Source organism: Juglans microcarpa x Juglans regia, chromosome 7D, assembly GCF_004785595.1.
Source record: "Juglans microcarpa x Juglans regia isolate MS1-56 chromosome 7D, Jm3101_v1.0, whole genome shotgun sequence".
NCBI classification, from domain to species: Eukaryota; Viridiplantae; Streptophyta; class Magnoliopsida; order Fagales; family Juglandaceae; genus Juglans; species Juglans microcarpa x Juglans regia.
Window position 1 is genome coordinate 23789941 of NC_054606.1, and position 21367 is coordinate 23811307.

Consider the following 21367-nt stretch of genomic DNA (forward strand, 5'->3'; position numbering starts at 1 on the left):
GATATGAAAACATGAAACAGTTTTAGAGCTCAGAACAGTGTGGGGTCAGGTTGGAACAGAATCTCTGCTGGTAAGAAGATAGCTAAGCCGACCAGGGCGCGCCCACCAAAGCAAATGCTGGGTTGGATTGGAACTAGTTGTTTCCGAACGAGGAGATCAAAATCACTAGGGGAAAAGATCAACTACAAAGGAATGCTGGCCTAGCTTGTACGTACGGTTAACTTAACTAGTCTTATACGAAGTAAAAATGCTCTCTTTCTCTCTCTCTCTCGCATGCCAATGGGATTACTAATACGATTTTGGGGGACAACCTCCAATCCAACTTACAGCTTTGTCTTTGGACTTTTTGCTCATTCTTTGAATTGAACTCCATTAATCCTTGGGTGGTCGAGGTAACTTTCTTTTTCAAAAAGAAAAAAAAAAAAATTCCGTTATTTTCACAGTGTCCCATAAAAATAGCTTGTTCTTTCAAGTCCCAAGATCTTATATATATTATTCTCTCCCCTTCCACGGTTACAGTACTTTCCACGATTCTCTCTCCCTCCTTTCTTTATATATGTTTCTTTATATATGGGCTAATCTGAATTAAGAGATAAGATGAAATGGTATTAAATAAAAGATAAAAATTAAAAAAAATTGTTAAAATATTATTTTTTAATATTATTATTATTTTGAGATTTGAAAAAATTGAATTGAGATTTAAAAAAATGAATTATTTATTATATTTTATATAAAAATTTAGAAAATTTATAATAATGATGAGATGAAATACTATTCTAATCCAAACAGAGCGGCCTGTCCATTGTTTAGTCATATAGACCTCACAAGTGATTTCTTGTCTCTCCTTTATACTCAATTCGGTTCACTTTATCAATCTTGATTTTGTAATTTTTCTTTCTTCTTCTTGTTTTTTTTCCAACCCGTTCAGTACCCTTACAAACAGTTCTTTTGATTTGGTTATTTTGTTCCATCTCTACCTTAAAAACTTTTCGTCACCTGTCTATCTGATCTCTCTCTCTCTCTCTCTCTCTAACCCATCTACCTGAACTCTTCTCTGCTCCCACCTCTCATCATGACCGATCCCTCTTCCAATTACTTCAACGGATGGTTCAACCTCAATTCTCTCCAACACTTCTCATCCTCCGCATCTTCCAATCCATCTCTTTATTATTCATATGATTATTTCTCTAACAGCATCAACACGACCTCTTTCACCAACTCTGGATCCTCTCCTCCTTCCCCTCCTCTCAAAGAAGCTCTTCCCCTCCTCGGTTTAAGCCCCACTAGATATGAAGAACAAGAATCTTCCTGCAGAGCCATGGAAGTGGACAAGAATATCAAGGAGAAGGAAGAAAGCTTGCTCTCTAGTACATCTGCAGATCATGAAGACACTGTCGCATTGGCTCTTCATTTAGGGCTTCCGAGTCCTACTTCTGCTGATTTGATCACAAGGTTCTCCTCCACAGAGATCTCTGATAAAGATGAAGTCACTCTTGCTTCTGGGTATCCCTCAAACAGGCTCAACAAGGGACAGTATTGGATTCCTACCCCTGCTCACATTCTGATCGGTCCAACACAGTTCTCATGCCCCCTTTGCTTCAAGACCTTTAACAGATACAACAACATGCAGGTTTGTAACTTTAATTATCTGAATCCTCATCGTTCAAAAAAGAGAACCTAAAAGAAAAATGAGTCCAATTCCCTTTTTATTTGATCTCAAGTAAAAGAGAAAACCCATCTTACCCGGAAGGATTAAAGAGGAAAAAAACAAACACATGCAAAACCCATTCCTGTCTTTGCTTGGACACTTCTTTTCTGGCTTGATTTCAACCTTTTACTTTTATTTTGAGCGGACTGATGGAGTAAATGGGTCCTTAGGGTTTCCTTGCCTTTATTGCTGCTTTATATTCCCTTACTGCTGCTTGATATATGTCTATACGTACACACACATGCCACACACGTGCGTGTATAAACACCTGGCTAATTTGAAGGTTCATATTTTTTTCTCCTCCTCTTCGATCTACAGTTTCGTCCATCTCACTCTCCTTTCATCTTTTTGCATGATTATGTATGGTTTTAATCAACCTGGCCTGGTCCAACCGAGAATAAGATCAGTCCCTCTTTATGTGATTGCACTACACAGCCTTATGCTTTTTGCACTTAGAAGTTTGCGCATTACACGTAGGCAGGCGTAAAAAATCGAAGATATATATCCCAGTTCTTCCAGGGCTCAGATGATCTTGACTTCAGCAAAGTCCAAGAACAAAATCTCATTCAGAATACACAATCTGAAGAGCAAAATTAGTACATCCAAGCATAGGATTGCTTCATCTGTAAAGAAATAAAAGCTAGCATCTCTTTCTCTAATCATGCGCCATTTTTGTTCGTTTTGATCTTTTATTGCAGACAATTTGAAAAGTAAGATACCTGTTCGAAAGTACTATGTAAAACGGGTTCTTGATATGAGAATATGAAACAGAAACCATCCAAATTCGGCACGCATGCAGATAAAAAAACAACTGCCAAACCCTTTGACCCATGAATGCTCTTGAAACAGAATATTCCCTATCTTTAGTATAAGTCCTGATTTGACTCGGGGGAAAAACACGGAATCTCGATCCTATTTGATTCAGTGGGATAGTTTCACTCTTTTATTTTTTATTTTTAAATTCTGATGATTTTATAAGCAAAATGATTTTACAACCTAATTAAACAAGGAAACCATGATCTCCATCTACCCCTTCACTATTTCCCGACGCGAGTGACATTTATGTTATCAATATATAACCCTAAGACATTTTTCTTCTCTCACCTAATTGATTGACGTTGCTGCTTATATATATAGATGCATATGTGGGGGCATGGATCTCAATACAGAAAAGGTCCGGAGTCTCTAAGGGGCACACAACCAACAGCCATGCTTAGGCTTCCTTGCTATTGCTGTGCACCAGGATGCAGGAACAACATTGACCACCCAAGATCAAAGCCACTCAAAGACTTCAGGACGCTCCAAACCCATTACAAGAGAAAGCATGGGATCAAGCCTTTCATGTGTAGAAAATGTGGCAAGGCCTTTGCTGTAAGAGGTGATTGGAGAACCCATGAAAAGAATTGTGGGAAACTTTGGTATTGCACTTGTGGATCTGATTTCAAACACAAAAGATCTCTCAAAGATCATATCAAGGCATTTGGACATGGCCATGCAGCTTATGGAATTGACTGTTTAGAAGAGGAAGATGAAGCAGCCTCTGAATTTGAGCTAGATAATAATGAATCCTCCCAGTGAGACAGATGGAATCAAATTAATGGATATCAAGCTCAATTGGTTTTTGATATTTCTAGGCGCTGACGGTTAACACCAGAACATGTTATATGTCTGCATTATTCCGAGAGCCGTCTTCTTCCTTTATTCCATCTCTCATTATCACTCCTTTTCTTTTTCATTAAGTTTACTTATATTCCTAGAATTTGCTTGCTTGGTGTTGCAGACTCCTTATAAATGTTAGCTAGGCCAAGATCGTACAAGCATTTTGACTCTCTCTCTCTTCCAAGTTCAAGTTTAAAGGTTAATATATAGCTAGCTTACCCCCAAGAAAATGAATGAATAGTAATGCTGACTTAAACTCGTCAAATATTCGAATTTAGCAGCTGTTCGAGATATATATATATATATATATATATATATATATATACGTATATATGTATGTATGTATGTATATTATGTTGCCTTATTAAGTTATAATATAAACATAATTAACTACTTGTAGATTCATGGTTCATACTTGATTAAAGTACGGGATATATAAAGTATGGAGTCAGATCATATGTTTAAACTTAGGATGTCTGCTCTTATACTATTTTAATCACCACCTCTCTCATAAGCTCATAAGCAACTAATTATAATTTAACACGTTACATTTGATAAATTTACTGTTATTAATAATGTGGTCCTGATCCATATATAAAAGGCTGAAATTTGAAATATGATCAAGTACTTGGGTCGTTTAGGTCATGAGTTAAAATTCTTATAAGGAACCAGCTTTCTTTCACACGTACAATAAGAACAATATATAACAATATCAAAAGGACACGAAGGAGGAGGAGCCAATATTTTCTACTTTTAGAGGGGGATGGTAATTAATGCGCGCGAGGCTGCAGTTTATAACCCCTACCAACATTATTAACGTTTTGTCCTTCGATTATTTCTCTTGTAAAGTCTACACCGGTTATAAATAGGAGGTAACGGATGTTGATCAAGCATATTACATTTAATATTATTGTATATATCATATCTGGTCCTTATTATATGTTATGCAGTTATCGCCATGCTTGCAGTAGTAGTACTGGCTTTTTTTTTTTTTTTTTCCTTTTTCCTAAGCAAGCTTGCATATATTATAAATAAATTACTACAAAGTTTGGGATGGATGTTTTCCACTATTAAGAAACAACACATCTAGATAAAAAGTTAGTGAGTGTATAATAAAAAATAAAGTTGGTTGCTGTTTATTACGTCACATAGTGTTCATCGATTTGTAGATCGATAAAGTTTGACAAAATTCTGAAGCCTATGAGGCCGGGTAGAGATGTGCAAGATATTTTCAATGATGGGGTCAATGTGCCATTGAGTAGAGATTTCTCTATTGTTTATGGCTTCTATTACCGGCTATGAGTTCCTTTCAAGATTACCATTTTTTTTAGAGGCAATTTTCGTGGCTAGGACAACTAGTACTGGCTTTCCAACATGATGTAATTGCATCAGCTTTACTTTGGAGTGCATTTGATGATACATTTTCCCTTTAATTAGTGGTGGAAACATTAATTGTAGCTATGTTCATGAATTTTCATGGACAGAACATATACTATATATGTTGATCAGGTTCAATTATTAAAAAAATTAAATCAAATGATTAGCTCCAGGGAGAGAGAGAGCGAGAGAGAGGGAGACTAGTGCAGAGTGAGATGACAATTATATATTTTATTTGAAAGTTTAAAATATTATATTTTAATATTAATATTATTTTAAAATTTAAAAAAATTAAATTAAGATTTAAAAAAATTAAATTATTTATTATATTTTATATAAAAATTTAAAAAATATATAACGAAGAGATAATATAAAACTTTTATGTCCCACCCAACTCCAAACCTACCAAAAAATTATTTTCGTACTACAAAAGTTGGAAGGGATAGAATAATGGATCTTTATGGCAGTTATGTGAGTTGAGAGAGAGAGAGGGTTTAGAAAGAACAGTCAAAGGGTTCCTCGAAATGTCATTTCAAACCATGACACAACCAGAGCATGTACTGTAGCTTCCGTACTGTGTCACAGATGAACCCAACCAACAGAAGTAGGGCTCTACCTTTGATGTCTGATCCGGCCCTTCGGTCTCTTTCTCACTCTGTGTGTGTCTCCACTCGGTGATGAGGTAAGTGTGGCAGTCTTTTGACAGTTATTGGGGTTTCATTGTACGTTTAGATTTAACAGAACAGTGAAACTGGTGATGAAAACGAGCATTAATTTTATTATTATGCCTTTCTTTTCTTGCCCAGTGTTCAGTCACACAGCCCTAATGACCAGTAATGTCTCCCCTAAGGCACGAGGGATCACTCTTGAGGTCACTAATATCTCTCTTCCAAGCATACATCATGCATGGATCGTATCACTTTTATTATTAGAACATAGATCTTTCGAAATTCCAGCTCAAACTTTGAGGTTGAAAATAAAGGCAACAATGTTAAGTACTCGATTGTTTTTATAATTACTCTCAATTTATTTATTTTTATCTAATTATTATAAATTTTTTAAATTTTTACATAAAATAAAATAAATAATTTAATTTTTTCAAATTTCAGAATAAAAATAATATTAAAAAAAATATTTTAATTTTAATCTCAATTCATTTCATCTAATCATTTGTAAAAACAAACGAGATCTTAATCTCGCATTTATAATTACTTAAGTAAATCTTATTGGACAATATTAAATATTTAATAAATATGATAAGATTCACTTTATATATCTATATCTCTCCTATTTTAATCCTAGAGTTCAAACAATATATAACTTTAAGATATTAAATCTGTATTATATATTATATCCTAATCCAGCTTAATATTTGAAACTTTCACTACTTTTATTTCTTGAGAAATTAATATTGCTGTTTTCTGCTATGGGATGATTATTGGCCCACCCAACTAGCTAGGACCATTTATTAGTCATGAATACCTTCTCTTAAAGCACATTAATCCAACGGTTAGGATTCTGAGTATATATGCATGCTGGTGTATCAATCCACCCCCTTGGAGCGCCTTGTTTTTTAGTAATTTCTAAGGAACAACACACTCATTTAGTTGTATTGGAAAGTTCAGACCATGATCTCAGACTACTTTATTATTATTCACAAACAATTAACTATTAATCATAAATTATTCACTATTATTTATAAATTATTTTATTAATATTCATAGATGATCTGAGATATTCTTAGTATCAGAATGCCCCTTAAAGTTCTAATATTTGGATCGCTCAAAGGCAAAATGATATATAACGTACTGTGATTTTCCTCATGATTATGAGGGGCTTTCCATATCTACAAAACATGCATGTGCATGCTCCGGAGATCAGTATATATATTCCCACGTCGAGGCCATGCAATATTTAGTTTTAAAAATCATGCGTGTGTGTTTTGTGATAATTTAACATTGTATTTTCGATTAGTATTTGTATGTGGGGGGTACTACTGCTGCCATATACACGTCTCTTACTTTACTCATGTCTGTATTAGTGCCCAATTAGATGTGCTAGATCTTGTTGCCTGTCGATCAGTGTGTTTGTAGGTTTTGAAGAGCAATATCCACATTGCATTATGTAAATGTAAATTTATAATTTGTATAATATTCCATGATTTTGCATTTAGCTATTTCATTCAAAACCTATTCCCACTTAGATTATTTATCTATTAGTCAAAATAATAATAATATATTATTAATTTAATAATATTTTTTCTAATTTATTTTTTTAATATTTTACAATTCTACCAATTATATATTAATTAATAATCAAATTATAATTAACATATGATTGGTAGAGACAAACGGTAAAAATCCTAACAAAAGAAGATAGAGACAAGTTGTAAAAATCTTAATTAATTATAATTAACATATAATTGGTAGATACAAACGGTAAAAATCATAATTAATAAGTAAAAGATACATGAGGGAGGTAGCCTTTTGAAAGGAAATTGGAGAAAAATAAGATAGAGGTGAACATTGTAGTAGTTTTAAAAAATTGGTTTTAGAAAAATATTATTCCCTAAAACAATGTAATTTCTGAAAACTCAAAAACAATTTTTACAGTAATTACTTTGTTTTCCAGGCTGCAAAGAGAGAGAGAGAGTGTGTTTATATGGGAAGAAATAATTTTTTAATGCTTTTGGTCTAGCTACAGTAAACACTAAATATGACCCGATGACTTGTTTTACTGTAGCTAAAAGTTATTTTTGTTTACATTTATATAATTCAATACAACACATTTTTATGCTCTATTAGTCAAACTTCTCACTTTATTTGTATTTACATAATCCAATGAGAGTGCTCATGCATGTTAATGCTGTCTCTGCTGTGTTTATTGTTGCTAATGTGCTTAATTTGCTTTGTTTGCTATTGGTGCTATTGGTTCTCACTAGTGTATAAGTAGTACTATAACTGACATTTTATTTTATTGGTTGGCTTACGAAGTAATTTAAATTAGATCATCATAACATAAATATTAATAAATCCACGAATAATCATATGATTATAGTTCAACTTATAAAACATGCATCTCAAAACTTTTATCTGGGGGTGTCAAATCGTGTTAACAGGTCGTGTTTGTATCGTGTCAAAATATGTATATTATACTATATAGGTCAACTCTAACCTAACCTGTTAAGCTTATCGTGTCAAAATCTCAAATCTGAACACGACCCATTAACATAACGGATCATGTCGTGTCAATCCATTTTGACTCGTTTATGTAAATGGATTGAACAGACCTGAATTAACCCGTTTGACCTAGTTAAATTTAGTATACTTTTATATAAATGTTAAAATCATAATATCTATAAAAAATATAAAACTAATTACAAGTCCAAAAATACAATCCAAACAATAAAAATATCGAAATTAAAATTTCAACAATTTTATTTTTAGGTATAAGGGTATATTTGTAACTTTAATGTTCTTAACGGGTCAAAACGGGTTAATCCGTCATCAACCTGTTAAGCAATCGTGTCTTAATGGGTCAATCTGTTTTGACCCGAATCCGTTAAAGTTAAATCTTAACCCGCTTTTATCGTGTCGTATTCGTGTTGAGTTAACAGATCGTGTCATATATTATCACCCTACATTTACCAATCTATTTCTTTAAGACGGTTCTTTAATGATCCTTTCAAGAACAGTACATGAGTACGTGCTAGTACTGTCTTGGCTCAGGGGAAGAAATTACAAAAAAAAAAAAAAAAAAAAAAAAACAGAAAAAAGAAAAAGGAGTAAACTCTCTTTTTAGACAACTAGTTCATGTATATATATACACCATATATACACTGTAAAATTAGGTAGCTTGAATCGGCCTTGGATTTTCTCCTAATCTATTTTGGAATTAAAATTGCTCGAATTGGTCCACACAGATTATTACAAAGCTACTTGACGTAATGCATGTTAGAAAGTAAAAAATATAAAATAATTACGACATCAAACCATGATAATTTGTACAATAATAATTTTTTATACTCTTGCGTTTCTTATCCGAATTAATCAACTAAAACTCTGAAGAGTAATGCTAGGTTACTGCCCATGGCAGTGACCACTAGGCGTGCTGTCAAAGTAAAACTCATACTTTTTATTTTTTTAATATTTTTAAATATTTTTAAGAATTAAAAAAACTATTAATACATTAATAGTCACTTCCTTAATCATTGAGTAAAAAAAATTAAAAATACGAGCAATCAAAATGAAGAAGTAAAATAAGAAGACAAAATAACATTATTCAATTTCGAAAGACCATGCATCTTTAAATAAAGTTTTGGACAATATTAAGGAGCAATTCCAAATTAACCACCTAATTTGTGAACTCGATAAGTCCATGACTCCATATGATTAGATTAGGTTTGTTTTGTTTTGTTTTTTTTTTTTTTTTTTTTTTTTTTTTTTAGGGAATTAGACGTTGTCCCTCTCCCAATAAAGCATTTGGGAAAAAAATAAAAAGAGAAAGGAGAAAACTTGGCTTTATTTTATTTATTTTTTCCTTTTTTTTTTTCACTCCTTTAGTTGGTGAATCACTTTTTCTTCTCTGTTATTATTATTTTTTTCTGCTTTGGGTGTAGGTCTCTTTTTTCTTTTTTTCCTCTCCCCTCATCAATATCCCATTCTCTCTCATTCAACTTTTAAGAATCCAATCAAAATCTCACTTTTTCTATATGAAGGAAAGATGGGACTAGACAGCTTTAAACCCATGAACCTCTTTTGATGAGATTTTTGTCCCAGCTCCTATTACTTTGCTCGGAGATTTTGTATTGCACTGAAATTATAAATACTTCAATTGATGGAAATCAGGAAGACACTATTAATGAGGTAGAAACGTTCATATAATTGACAATCCACCAACCCATAAATTTATAGACGCATTTCTCTGAAACCCAGAAAAGGGCTCAAAAAGTTATAATCCATGCTGTGGTAATTTTCTTTCTTTTCACTTTTGGTTTTCCCCACTTTCCTTTTTGGTTTACCTGTCTCAATCCGTCCTTGCTAGATGGCATAAAGAACAATCTGGAGACCCTTGAAGTGTGAAATTGCTAAGGGGGTGGGTAATTAGAAAATAGACTGGGGAATATGCAAATGAATGTACTTGCTGTAGCTAGCACATCTAAAGAACAGTGTTTTCTTCCATTGTGGTCCCGGAGACCCATTGCTCTAGCTAGTTTTTTAGCATGCACGTTTGGATGTCTGATAGTTGGATTTTTTCATTGGGAATCCTGCAATTCTTTGATGATGAAACACATTATATATTACACCTTATCGCATTGTGTGGATGTAACGTTATCCATCAATTAGTGTTTTAGAAAACAAGAATAGATTTTAATGATTGATGGATAATGCCACGTCTATGCATGCAGTGGGAGGAGGATGCAGTATATATCATTTTCCATTACACAAATTACTGATTTAAGATATTGTGGGATTCACAATGAAATCCATGAGTCCTATCAGTTGCCTAAACCTGCAATCCCTTTTAGAACAACAGGCAATAGGAGTCACTGTCATGATGGCAAATAAACTCATGGCAATGCTGGCCTGTTCTTATAAAATCACCAAGAATGAAAACTACAGGCTTACCTCTACCTCCAAATTGGGCTTATTTATTTATTTTTATCATGTGCCAACCAAATTGTCCACTGGGGAATACTTGGGTGACAAATAATTTATTCTTCAATCCAAGGGAAAAGAGAAAGTAAGGCGCCAAAATAAGCCTACAAATGATCTGAGATTGTGTACACATGCACACAAGCATGAACGATGGATGATGACAGAAGATATGAAAAGAAAGAATTTTCATAGAATCTTCATTTTTTTTCCCCAATCCAATAATGCAATAACAGTGAAGTACATGTCTGCTATATTAATGATGGATCAGTACAAGGACAGGGCTACCTTCTCTCTACCTGCTGGCGGAGATGAAAGTAAGCCAACCTTTAGTACAGGTCTTCAATGCCAGTTGACAAAAGCAGGCACTATTTGAAAACCCATCATGACAGTTCAGGAATGTACAGCACTGGGAATAACAATTGGCTGATCCATGACTACAGGCTCATCTCCTCGGGTAAGCTCATTTCAAGAAAATATAGGCTGCAAAGATGCAGAGATATGTAAAAGATAGATAAAACAAGGGCAAAGGAGCTAGATGAAAACTAATCGATGCTCCTTAATCTTTGATTTCATAGTTTAATATGTAACTTTAATGCCACCAGTTCTAGAATGGCAGATGGCAAGAGCTAACTTAAAGAGAATTGTACACAAACAACATATAAAGAGCCGTGTTTTTCTTTAGTCCCGTGGAAGAAAACCCCAGAGCAAAAGCTAACGGTAGTACATTCCCAAGACAATTTAAGGTAGTATGTTGGTAATTTATTTTTCTCTATTCTTTTTTATCCCATTCTTACTTTGGTGATGGGGTAGGATTATGCCAATGATAATCACCAAGTGCCATCTGGACAAGACAGCCGAGACATTTTCCCACTGTTGATGATACTTTTTCCACTTAACAGGGTTAGTACAACTACTAATTTCCATCACAAAGTACATCCTAACAGACATGTATATGAAACTTTATGCCAGTGGTAGTCACTCACCTCCAATCAAATAGAGCACATTAGATGTGGAATCACCAGTTTCATGTTACACACGCAGTATACAGGATAGGTCTGAGTTCTTATTAGTGGCATGATTTCACTTCAATGAGCAAAATTTCCAATTCTAGAGCTGCCACTAGAATTCTCTCTCTCTCTCTCTCTCTCTCTTCATTTTCTAGTAAAACAAAATACTTTTGCTATTTTCATTTGATTCATGAAGAAAGGCTTCCAATTGGCTTCTGAAATGGAATTTCTACTCCATTAATTCTATTAATGTTGAAATCAAAATTTGAGCTGATGAAGAAAATGTGTATTTAATAATATAATTAATATTCTAACAACTACCTTGCAGACATGAAAGCCATTCCAAAAAACACAGCCTTGACAGCTTGCTTCTGCCCCGCATAATCAAACGCCAGTGGCAGCATTTCATGCAGGGTTAGAAAAGCCATCACACCTCCAACTGAAAACAAAGAAACAAATAATCATTATGAGTATTGAGTATATGTTTTTGATCAGCTGGGATGATGAGGAAATGATCATATTGCTAACCTGATCCAAGCAGGCCTTCAAGAATTTCAGGACTCAAGCTGCTTGGGAATAGATAGGCTACAAATAAAACATTCTAAAGTTTAGTTTTCAAGGCCAAATAAACAAATAAAAAACATATATTAAACAATTTTGCAAATGAGCAATGCACACTGTATCTGGCTCATAACCTTACTTCAACACCGAGGTTTAAACCTCACAACATCACATCTATTAGTTAAAATAAGGCTTCCACTCAAATTTATGTTTTCAATTCTTTCAGAAGCAGAAATAAATGCCTTCTTTAGCTTTTATACAATAGAAAGCAGTTGACGTACCTACAACTATAACACCCAGGGGCTCAGCAAAACCAGAAAGTGTAGCCAATTTGAATGCTTGCCATTTGCTGCGAGTTGTAGAAGAAACAACCATTTTATGATTTAACCACATAGGTGATTTCTATTACTTTACTATAGCTTCATAAATTATTCTTCAATATGCACCAAAAGAATTTAAAAGAAAAATTGGGACATTGTTAAATCTAGAAACTGTAATGTCCATGGCGTGATCAAGAGAAGATTCTCATCACATACTACAAATCCGATTTCTACAACCAATAAGATCCCGTTGGAGCCATATTGAAGCCCTGGATTTATTAGCATGCTTTAGGTGGCATCTCAGAAGCTCTTATTTTACTTTGAAAAGCGAAAAACAATGAACTTGTGTTCAGAAGAGGTTACAAATTTCAGAGGCACTTTTTCTTTCCTAATGGAGAGAAAATATAAACAGCAGCAAGTTCTGCCCATGAAGGGTTACCACTTGTGAAGGACATACTTTCCCTCCAAAGTGCTAGCACACGCAACCATTGGTACCACAAACAGTACTGCAAATACTGACATTCCAATGAAGTCACTGCTGAAAGGTTCACAACCATAGAGATAATCTCCTCCAACACCACCAACAGCCTACACTTCACAACCAGACTTTACAATAACAGCCGACTATGTGATCACCTCTTGACAACTAATAATTCTTTAACCACATGAAACCAATTTTCACACCATGCTTCCAACTATGCAATGATCTCCACTTCTGACACTATCCAACTGCTGTTACCATCAGTGCTACTCTTTTAAACACTCTTCATATTTCTGATAAAGTATCAATATTTGCATATGGGATGACCAACCATGGTTTAGTTTATATATTGCAACATAGGCAAAAAAATAAATATTCAAAAAGAAAAAAGAAAAAAGAAAATATATGGCATTCCTGACAAGTTATAAATAGTTTCAAAAAGCTGAACTAAAGGTGCCTTAAAAAATTCTCACCTCTGTGTTGCAAAATAAATAGGAAGTGCAACAGCAACACCCTGTAAAGCCAAAAAAGGGCAAAATGAAATGTATCGGACATAAATGGTAATTAATTGATGAGAAGACAGGTTCGGTTTCCAAAACCAAGGGAAAATGATAATCAATTTTATTGATTTTAGCTTAATATCATATGTGTTATCAAATAGTTACTATTGTTATTGTAAATTATTACTTCTGTTAGCTGCCTGAGACACTATCAGTTAGAGCTAAAAAATTGAAGCAAATCGTTAATTTGTGATTTCTGAAATCTTGATCACACAACGAAGTTTTGAATTGCCAGATATGGGAAGATATGACAACATTGGCCGGTGGATTGAACCTTGTAAGTGACATTCCAATAACTCTACCAAGCTCAGTACCATGATACTACTTTTCATTGACCAATCTAATTACCATTCTAATTCTATATCATAACCGAGAGCACTAACAGACCACACCAATCATAAATGCTTTCTGATAGAGGTTTTTAGGAAATAAACAATCTAAAAACAGCCCTTTCATGGACCAATCAAATTACAATTATATTCCATAACATAATTGAAGTTTCATCGAGATACCCAAATAGAGGGAATTTAAGACTGATTGAGAACAGTTTACACCTACAGTCCAGAAGAATGATTCCTACACAGTAATGAAGAACCTTTAGAAAAAAACTGGTACAATCAAACACATCAAATATAAGCAACTGAGATAGACAATTAGATCGATGTAAAGGATCACCACATTCTTAACTTCGTTTGGCTCTTTTTAAAGTTGTTCAAATTATAATATTCTTCCAAAATCTAGTTCTGTGTATCTAGATAGAAGTTAAAAATTGTTTCAGTACCTCATTAGGGTATCGGAAAAATATTTATCTTAAACAGAAGAGAATCTCTGAACTTTTTATATAAGCCCTATATTTCCTATCCAAAAATAAATGCCAAAGCCATATATGCATGCACTTAGACTTTTTGATATTGCAGGTCTAAAAGATTACAGAAGGATCTCTTGTTCTACTCAGTAATGTTAAAGGAAACTTTTAGCCAATGGACAACCTCATGAAAAAGCTTCTTCCTCTTCTTTTCACTAAACCTTATCTCATGGAGTTTCTTTGATTAGTTTACATAGTCTGATTAATTAGTGTCACAAATGTTAATAATCATGTCGATATTCACAACATTTCCTTGCAAAAGTTCTCCAGAACCCTGACATACAGAAGCCCAATTTTAGCCTAAAACATACCCTATTTCAAGTTACAACCAAATTTCTGAAGCCTAGCTATAAGCACTGTATCTCACCCATGGACCTAAACAGTAAACCTTTCTTCTCCACTAAAATAAACTTACTACATTGATGAAAGAAGCCAAATGCATTTTAGATTTTTTGAGGTAACCCTTTGCAAGTAATACTTGACATCTTACTGCAGAAAGTTAATTCTAGTACATGCATGAACAGGTATGTGAATAAAGCTATTCTAAGAGAATTGCATGCCAAATTGGCTGCTTATGAAACCAGAATATAGGCTCAATCAGCTCTTATTCATCCGGTGGGAAGTAAAGAACTGATCCCTTAAGTTATCAATATAACAATCCATAATTTGTGAGCAGTTGGAAGTTAGAAATTCCTGTTATTCATGGCAAGTGCAAGCATCCAAGAACTAATATCACTTTATGCAATATAAATAAGCTAAAGAAACAGAGAATACACACCTCTGGAATGTTGTGTAGAGCAATGGCCAAGGCCAAGTTGACACCAACACGAAGACCCTACCAAAGAAGCATGGCCATGTTCATAAAAACTAGATTCTGTGAGACTATGCAGTACTAATTCAATGAAATTTGGGAGCACACATTCAAACTCTTAGCATACTCGCAGATCAGGTTTCATATGCATCCAATCTATTCAAACTATTTTACGAACCACAAATGAGCATAGTCTCTATAGTTGCCCAAATTCAACTAGTCTGAAGTATCAAAAGATTGAAAATCAGGAACAAATGGAAAGATCACAGAAGATTTGATTAGTTTCATTTTTTAGTTGGAGGCTTATTGGCTCAAAGAAAGGCCACAATGTCTAAAAATGTAAAGCAAGGATGTCAAAAACAAAAAAAAAACATTACAGCAACAAACTTGATGGTGGTTCTTGAATCAACCACCTGCCTGCTTGGTCATGCAGAATAAAACACAACACAATACTTCCTAAACAGCTGCTGTGCAATAAGTTAATCCATTTGTAATTGACTTAATTATTTTGCCTTCAATATGTTAACATGAAGGATGAATACAGAAGTCTCCCCAGCCTCCGCACCTCTGCTGCCGTGCATGTGCAATAGCATAGAGGGAAAATCGGATTCATATACTTCAACATGAAATGCATAAGCACAATGATAAGTGAAAGAACATTCTTTCCCAAAAATAATTTACATGGAACTTCTGATTCAAGTCAAAGAAGTACATTCATAATGAAGGCCATAAAATATCTCATAAAATTTATCTCAACACTCCCACAACAGTTTAAAAGAAATTGCTGGCAATACCTTCATTGACCCAAGGAACACTGCCATTCCTTCAGGAAAATTGTGCAAGCTTATGCCTGCAACTTGTAGGACACAAATTTTTCGTCATACACGACCAAAACAAGCACTTCGTTTAAATAGAAATATGGAATAAATCATAAAGATTGAAGTTTGCAATTTCTCAGTGCCTTGAATTATGAGTTTCTTGGTCTGCAAAGCATCCAAGTCATAAATGTTTAGTTTCATCATCAGGATTAGTTTTGGCAGCCAGATCTGTCTACTAGTTTATTGGAGTAGCTACTCAGACTAAGTTCTTAGTCTGCCAAGCATCCAAGTCACGAATTCTTAAAACTTCCAAATACGATATTATAAATTCACAAAATCATTTATTCAAGAGCGCTGTATTTAAATTTGTAATGACCAACATACCTTGGGATACTTTGCTCAGAAAATTATAAACGCTGATAATTTTATCGGATAACATCTCTATAAAGAACATTTGCTACCCTATATGTGCACATTATGGTAAATATCATTTAAACACAACACACAAAGTGTTGGGTTTTGGAGCCTGGCTTTGTGAGCTGAGAAGTGCCAGGCAGATTATTCGCTCAACTATTGCTCGAGCGAAGCTCAGACAGATTGTTCTTTTGAGGTGTGCGTGACAGTGGACTCGAGCGAAGCACAACCACCCTAGTGTCCGCTCAAGGTGTGCTTGATGGTTGGCTTGAGTCAATGTTGGACAAACTGTTTGCTTGAGGCGCCTCGACTCTCTGCTCAAGCAAATAACCCTGTTTTGCCAGACTAGGGTTTCTGACGTTGTTCCTTATAAATATGTAACATCTATGTTCAATATGTACGAGATTGAACAGAGAATGGAATAGAAACAACGTGTAGTAGAGGTGCTACCCGCATGATGCGGGGCAGGGGCGGGGTAGCGGGGTATGGGCCCATGCTGCCCACCCCTAGTGTGTAGAGCATTCTTGTGAGAGAGTTGAAATTGTGAGTAGAAGGAAGCTCTTGTAACTCACTGTGTGATTGTAATCTCCTCTAGAATAGAATTCCCTATAGCTCTGTGGACGTAAGCACATTGCCGAACCACGTTAAATTCTGTATGTCGTGTGTGTGTGCTTGATTCTTATGTTTCTGCAGTTATTTCACTGTCTATCTCGTTATCATTGTTTGTGGGTGTGGTATTATTATCCATAACACAAAGTGGCACTCAATGCATCATCCAAGTTTATGGTCTGATCATGGAATGCCACCTAGCCACAATATGGCTCAGGTCTCATTCCAGGCTGGTGTGTACCTTCTAATTCTTAAAAATAATAATAAATAATCTTAAGGATATTTGTTCTTGTTAGCCTACCAGGTGATAAAAGAACGTATATTACAATGGGATTCGGCATATTAGCCCAAAAAACATGCCATACCTTATTTGTCAGAGAAATAAAATAAAATTTCCAAAAAATAGAAAATTTCCATTATCAGAACACCAAAAAAAAAACTTTTGAAAGATTGAGCACCATAAATTCAAGCCTTTAAACCTATGCGTCCTATGTCTTTATTCATAGCCGTATCGCTTAAAGAGGGAATAAATCAATCGACTACAGTTTCCAGTTTCCACGAGCAACTTAACCATGTCAATGAGGTTACCTATAGCTGTAACAACCCCACTGTATAAGAGTTGGCGGCGATGCTTTTTCACAATGTCGTTGCCACCTTCATCTCCAGATTTCTATGCTCAGGTGAACAAATTTCAACGATTTTAATTTATTGATCCATGATAGAAATATTCCATTATATAGTACATTGATAAAAGAAATACAAAGTAGAAAACTAAATCATTCCTACCTTTTTAGTTTTCCCATCTGAAACAGAAGCAAGTGTCGGCTCTGGGATAAATTTGGCAATAACAGCAAAGAATATGACACCTGCAAAAAACTGCCTTGCCAAAAACTTAGAATTTAATTACAATAATGGACATGAATAAATCATGTAATAAAACATGATTCATACCAAAGTTCATTGGATTATATAGTTTACCCAAAGATTGCCTTTCAAGAAGCCAATAGAATTCATAGCATTGTGAGCCAAATCCAGGAATGATATGCTCAGCATCAGACCTGCAGCAAATCCCTGCAAGGAAGAGATAATCGTACTACACAAAATATCTATCTCCCAACATTATATTAATTGGGAAAGTCAATCTGCAATCAAACCAAAGATAATCGTTCCACAATTCTATGATAATCTGGAAAATATCTATATATATAAACTTTATCTAGAAGACGAAATGACAGTAATTAAGGAAATGAGGGGTATCACATGGCCCAGGCAAGCTATCCAGAGTTTAGGATTCAGAAATGAAGAGGCTCATTACTGATAATTACCTGTAAAAGCCCTAGCACCTTCAAATTGGGAGCCTGATTAACAATCACAAACAGTGCTCCTGTTCAACATTCCAGAACTTAAGATTAGACTAGGAAACAAGAGCAAATGTGTAACTACTTATATCCATCATCAAGGCCACGAAGTAACCAGAAAAAGGACCAGATCCGCTGTAAATCAGAAAGTTTTGAATAAAGATGCTTCTAACATGAGCAGGAATGATGTATGATGTTTGAGCTTGCTAGAGTTGGATAAGTCAAGGAAGAAAGCTATATTACTACTAAAACTTGTATGACTCAGATATACACACAGACCATGAGTGTGAAAACTTCTCAAAATGCATTTATGAAATCCAGGAAACCTTTATGTAGAATGTATAACGAAAGACTAAACAAATGTTTGCATTAGAACACCTTATTCTATCACACTAAGATGCCCTTGAGCAGAAGGGCATGTCGATTATGAAAGGCAAGACTATAAATTGAAATGATGTATTATCTCACAATGCATTAGCAAATCAGGTTGGAGATAATAACAAATCAAGAAATATAAATATAAAAGAAATTGAAACAAAGAAGAGAGAAGGAGGAGAATGAGGGAGAGCGACTTTGAAGGCTACATCTTTCTTATTCTCAAGTGTGTTTGAGTACAAAGCATTGGTCCCAATTTATAGAGAAATTACATGGAAATGAAATAAGGTAAATATCTTAATCATTATGAAAATAAAATAAAGATAATATCAAAGAGAAATTCTATTCTAAGGCCTCTACACCACACACCATTCACATGTCATAATTTGATTTGTAAGATTCAAATTTTAAAATTTATCTTCCAAGTCAAATTATGCCACGTGGATGCTATGTGGTGTAAAGGCATTCAAATATAATTATTCAATATCAAATCAAATTCTTGATTTGATATTATCTCCAACATTCCCCCCTCAAACTCAAGGTTGAAAACTTTGAAATCTTGAGTTTGAAATTTAAGTGTAGCCTTCCTATCCGTTGATTGATTGCCGATGAAATGATAAAAGTGGCGTTAGTGATGAAGTGGCTGACAGTTGGAACATCAAATCTGGATCTATGGCCAGGAATAGGTTGATAATGTGCCAAAGTCAACAAAGGGCTAGCAATAGGTTGAAAGATTGAGTTGACAATGGGCTACATATGGCCTTGGTCAACTATAGGACCAAAATTTATAAAAAAAAAAGGGTAAAAAATTGATCTGAGACTTCAAACAATATTCACAATAGACCAAAACCCAAAAACTAAAAGTAAAAAGGCTCACAACTAATAAAGATACTCCAGATGTGTGAATTTGAAATGAAACATAGTTAAACTACGATCAAGATTTTGTGAGAGATAAAGCTAATAAAAGAACTTTAAAATAAATATCCATTGTATTGAGTCTGGCGTTAACCAATGGCTCTAATACTATGATAGAAAATAAAAAAGAAATTGAAATAAAGAGGAGTGGGGAAGAAACTTTGAAGGCTACATCTTTGCTATTCTGAATTGTGGTTGAATATAAAGCATTGGTCCCTATTTATATGGAAATTATATGGAGATAAAATAAAATAAATATCTTAATCATTATGAAAATCAAATCAAAGTGATTTGATGTTTATGAAAATCAAATGGAGATAATATCAAATAAAATTCTTGATTTGATATTATCTCCAACAAATCATAGGAAGACATAATTTCCCGCCAAAACATATGGACTTGGATAAGCATCCAACTACTAAACTCCACTCAGCAAGGTCTTGGTCGCAAAGAAGAGCATTAATCACAGATAAGTAATAAAGTAAATGAGCCTAAAATTCAAATTTCTGAATTTACAAGCCAATTTAAAACAACCCATCAACCAATTCCTTCAATATAATACTTGTATACACATTTAAATCCCAGAAAAGAGTAAAACAAAGAAAGCAAATTCCGTAGTTAACGGTACCCAAGAGCACAATTGAATAATCAAATGTAGTAAACAAACAAACCATAGAATTAAATCCGCGAAATGTTCCTTCAATGGGATAAAAGATTAGAATTTGAAACTCTGGAGGCTTCACTCACCTACAGAATTACTCAGTCCACCAACCAGTGAGAGTGCAAGGGCCACCAAGAGCTGGGAATCCATAGCGGGTTTTTTCTTGTACCCAAGAAGTTAAATTCAGTAACCTCAAAAATAGAAAGCGAAATAGCGGGAACAGTCGGGCTTTGATTTGGTGAGATAGAGAAATGAGAGTTGGTCCGTGGGAGAAAGATTTGGGATCTCTACGGAAGAAGAAAGAGATGGTTTGCTCGGGTGGTCCAAGAAACGTTTAAGAAAATGATCTTTTATGAGCTAGAATGGTGGAGTGGAGTCTCCGTTTTCTTCTGCAAGGGTCTATACCAAACTTTGCATGGTTATTCCCTGTTCGTATGACTTTGTTGGGAGCTGGCGGTTAGAAACATTGGGATTGTGAGAGGGATTGGCCCGAGCCCAGACACCAGAGGCCCATATAAGTGGAATAACTGAAATACTCCTAACTTTACTCGACTCGAACGCAAGAGGAAGACGACTCGGGTGCGCAGGTCTAAGATTCGATCCTAAAATCCTTTGGACTGACAAATTCCAAGGCATGCCAGCTCATTTGTGAAAAGGCAAATTAGAAGCCCCATTGCCCAAAAAACATTGGCAATGTGCCCAAGTTAAAAATTTGATTAAAATCAAAATTATTAAAGAAATTAGTCAATATTAAATTATCCATTCTAAAAAATTAAAATAATAATATGATATTAGATATTTTAATAATAATTTTTTAATTTTTTTTATATTTTACAAATACACTCTATATATTAATTAATAAATTTATTTTTATTTAGAATTATTATTTTCTAACTATTTTTTCCTCAATCTAATTATCTAACAAATACATTTTGCTAATCTTTCTCACACTCAACAATCACATATATAATTTTTGTCAACCTTTCTTCTAATCAATATCCACATTTACAATTTTGTAAAGCCAACAAAAATAATTTAGAGTAAAATATTATTTTAAAGATAAACAATAGCTGACTAAATTTGGAAAAATGAAGGACTTTACTGTAACTCAAAAGTAGAGCCTTAAAATTTTGACTATTCCAATGCATATCAAATTAAAAAAAGAAATTAAAATAAATAGTAATATACAACTTTAATCCTTATACTTTCTC

General features: G+C 34.1%; 2 protein-coding genes across 2 annotated transcripts; one reads left to right on the forward strand and one right to left on the reverse strand.

Annotated features, from left to right (window-relative positions):
- The first annotated feature begins 965 nt into the window (after positions 1-965).
- On the forward strand, positions 966-3467 carry LOC121238305 (zinc finger protein WIP2-like). Its single transcript, XM_041135140.1, has 2 exons — positions 966-1630; positions 2846-3467. Exons 1-2 carry the CDS (start codon positions 1073-1075, stop codon positions 3284-3286), a joined length of 999 nt encoding a protein of 332 aa, XP_040991074.1. The 5' UTR covers positions 966-1072; the 3' UTR covers positions 3287-3467.
- A 7103-nt stretch (positions 3468-10570) lies between these two features.
- LOC121240110 (zinc transporter ZTP29-like) lies at positions 10571-20420 on the reverse strand. Its single transcript, XM_041137588.1, has 12 exons — positions 20243-20420; positions 18173-18231; positions 17826-17918; positions 17634-17723; positions 17436-17517; positions 15801-15856; positions 14974-15030; positions 13244-13284; positions 12251-12318; positions 11937-11993; positions 11730-11847; positions 10571-10881 (listed from the first exon to the last, which is right to left on the reverse strand). Exons 1-12 carry the CDS (start codon positions 20304-20306, stop codon positions 10836-10838), a joined length of 831 nt encoding a protein of 276 aa, XP_040993522.1. The 5' UTR covers positions 20307-20420; the 3' UTR covers positions 10571-10835.
- Between the last annotated feature and the right edge of the window lie 947 nt (positions 20421-21367).

What these genes read in the sequence shown, in the direction of transcription:
- LOC121240110 (XM_041137588.1), bottom strand. Translation starts at nt 20,306, where the DNA reads ATGGATTCCCAGCTCTTGGTGGCCCTTGCACTCTCACTGGTTGGTGGA. An exon ending in AGGTGCTAGGGCTTTTACAG is followed by an intron (nt 17,919 to 18,172) that starts GTAATTATCAGT and finishes TCTTCCTTGCAG; the next exon opens with GGATTTGCTGCAGGTCTGAT. An exon ending in ATGGCTTTCATGTCTGCAAG is followed by an intron (nt 10,882 to 11,729) that starts GTAGTTGTTAGA and finishes GCATCTTTGCAG; the next exon opens with CCTATATTTTCTTGAAATGA.
- LOC121238305 (XM_041135140.1), top strand. Translation starts at nt 1,073, where the DNA reads ATGACCGATCCCTCTTCCAATTACTTCAACGGATGGTTCAACCTCAAT. An exon ending in ACAGATACAACAACATGCAG is followed by an intron (nt 1,631 to 2,845) that starts GTTTGTAACTTT and finishes TTATATATATAG; the next exon opens with ATGCATATGTGGGGGCATGG.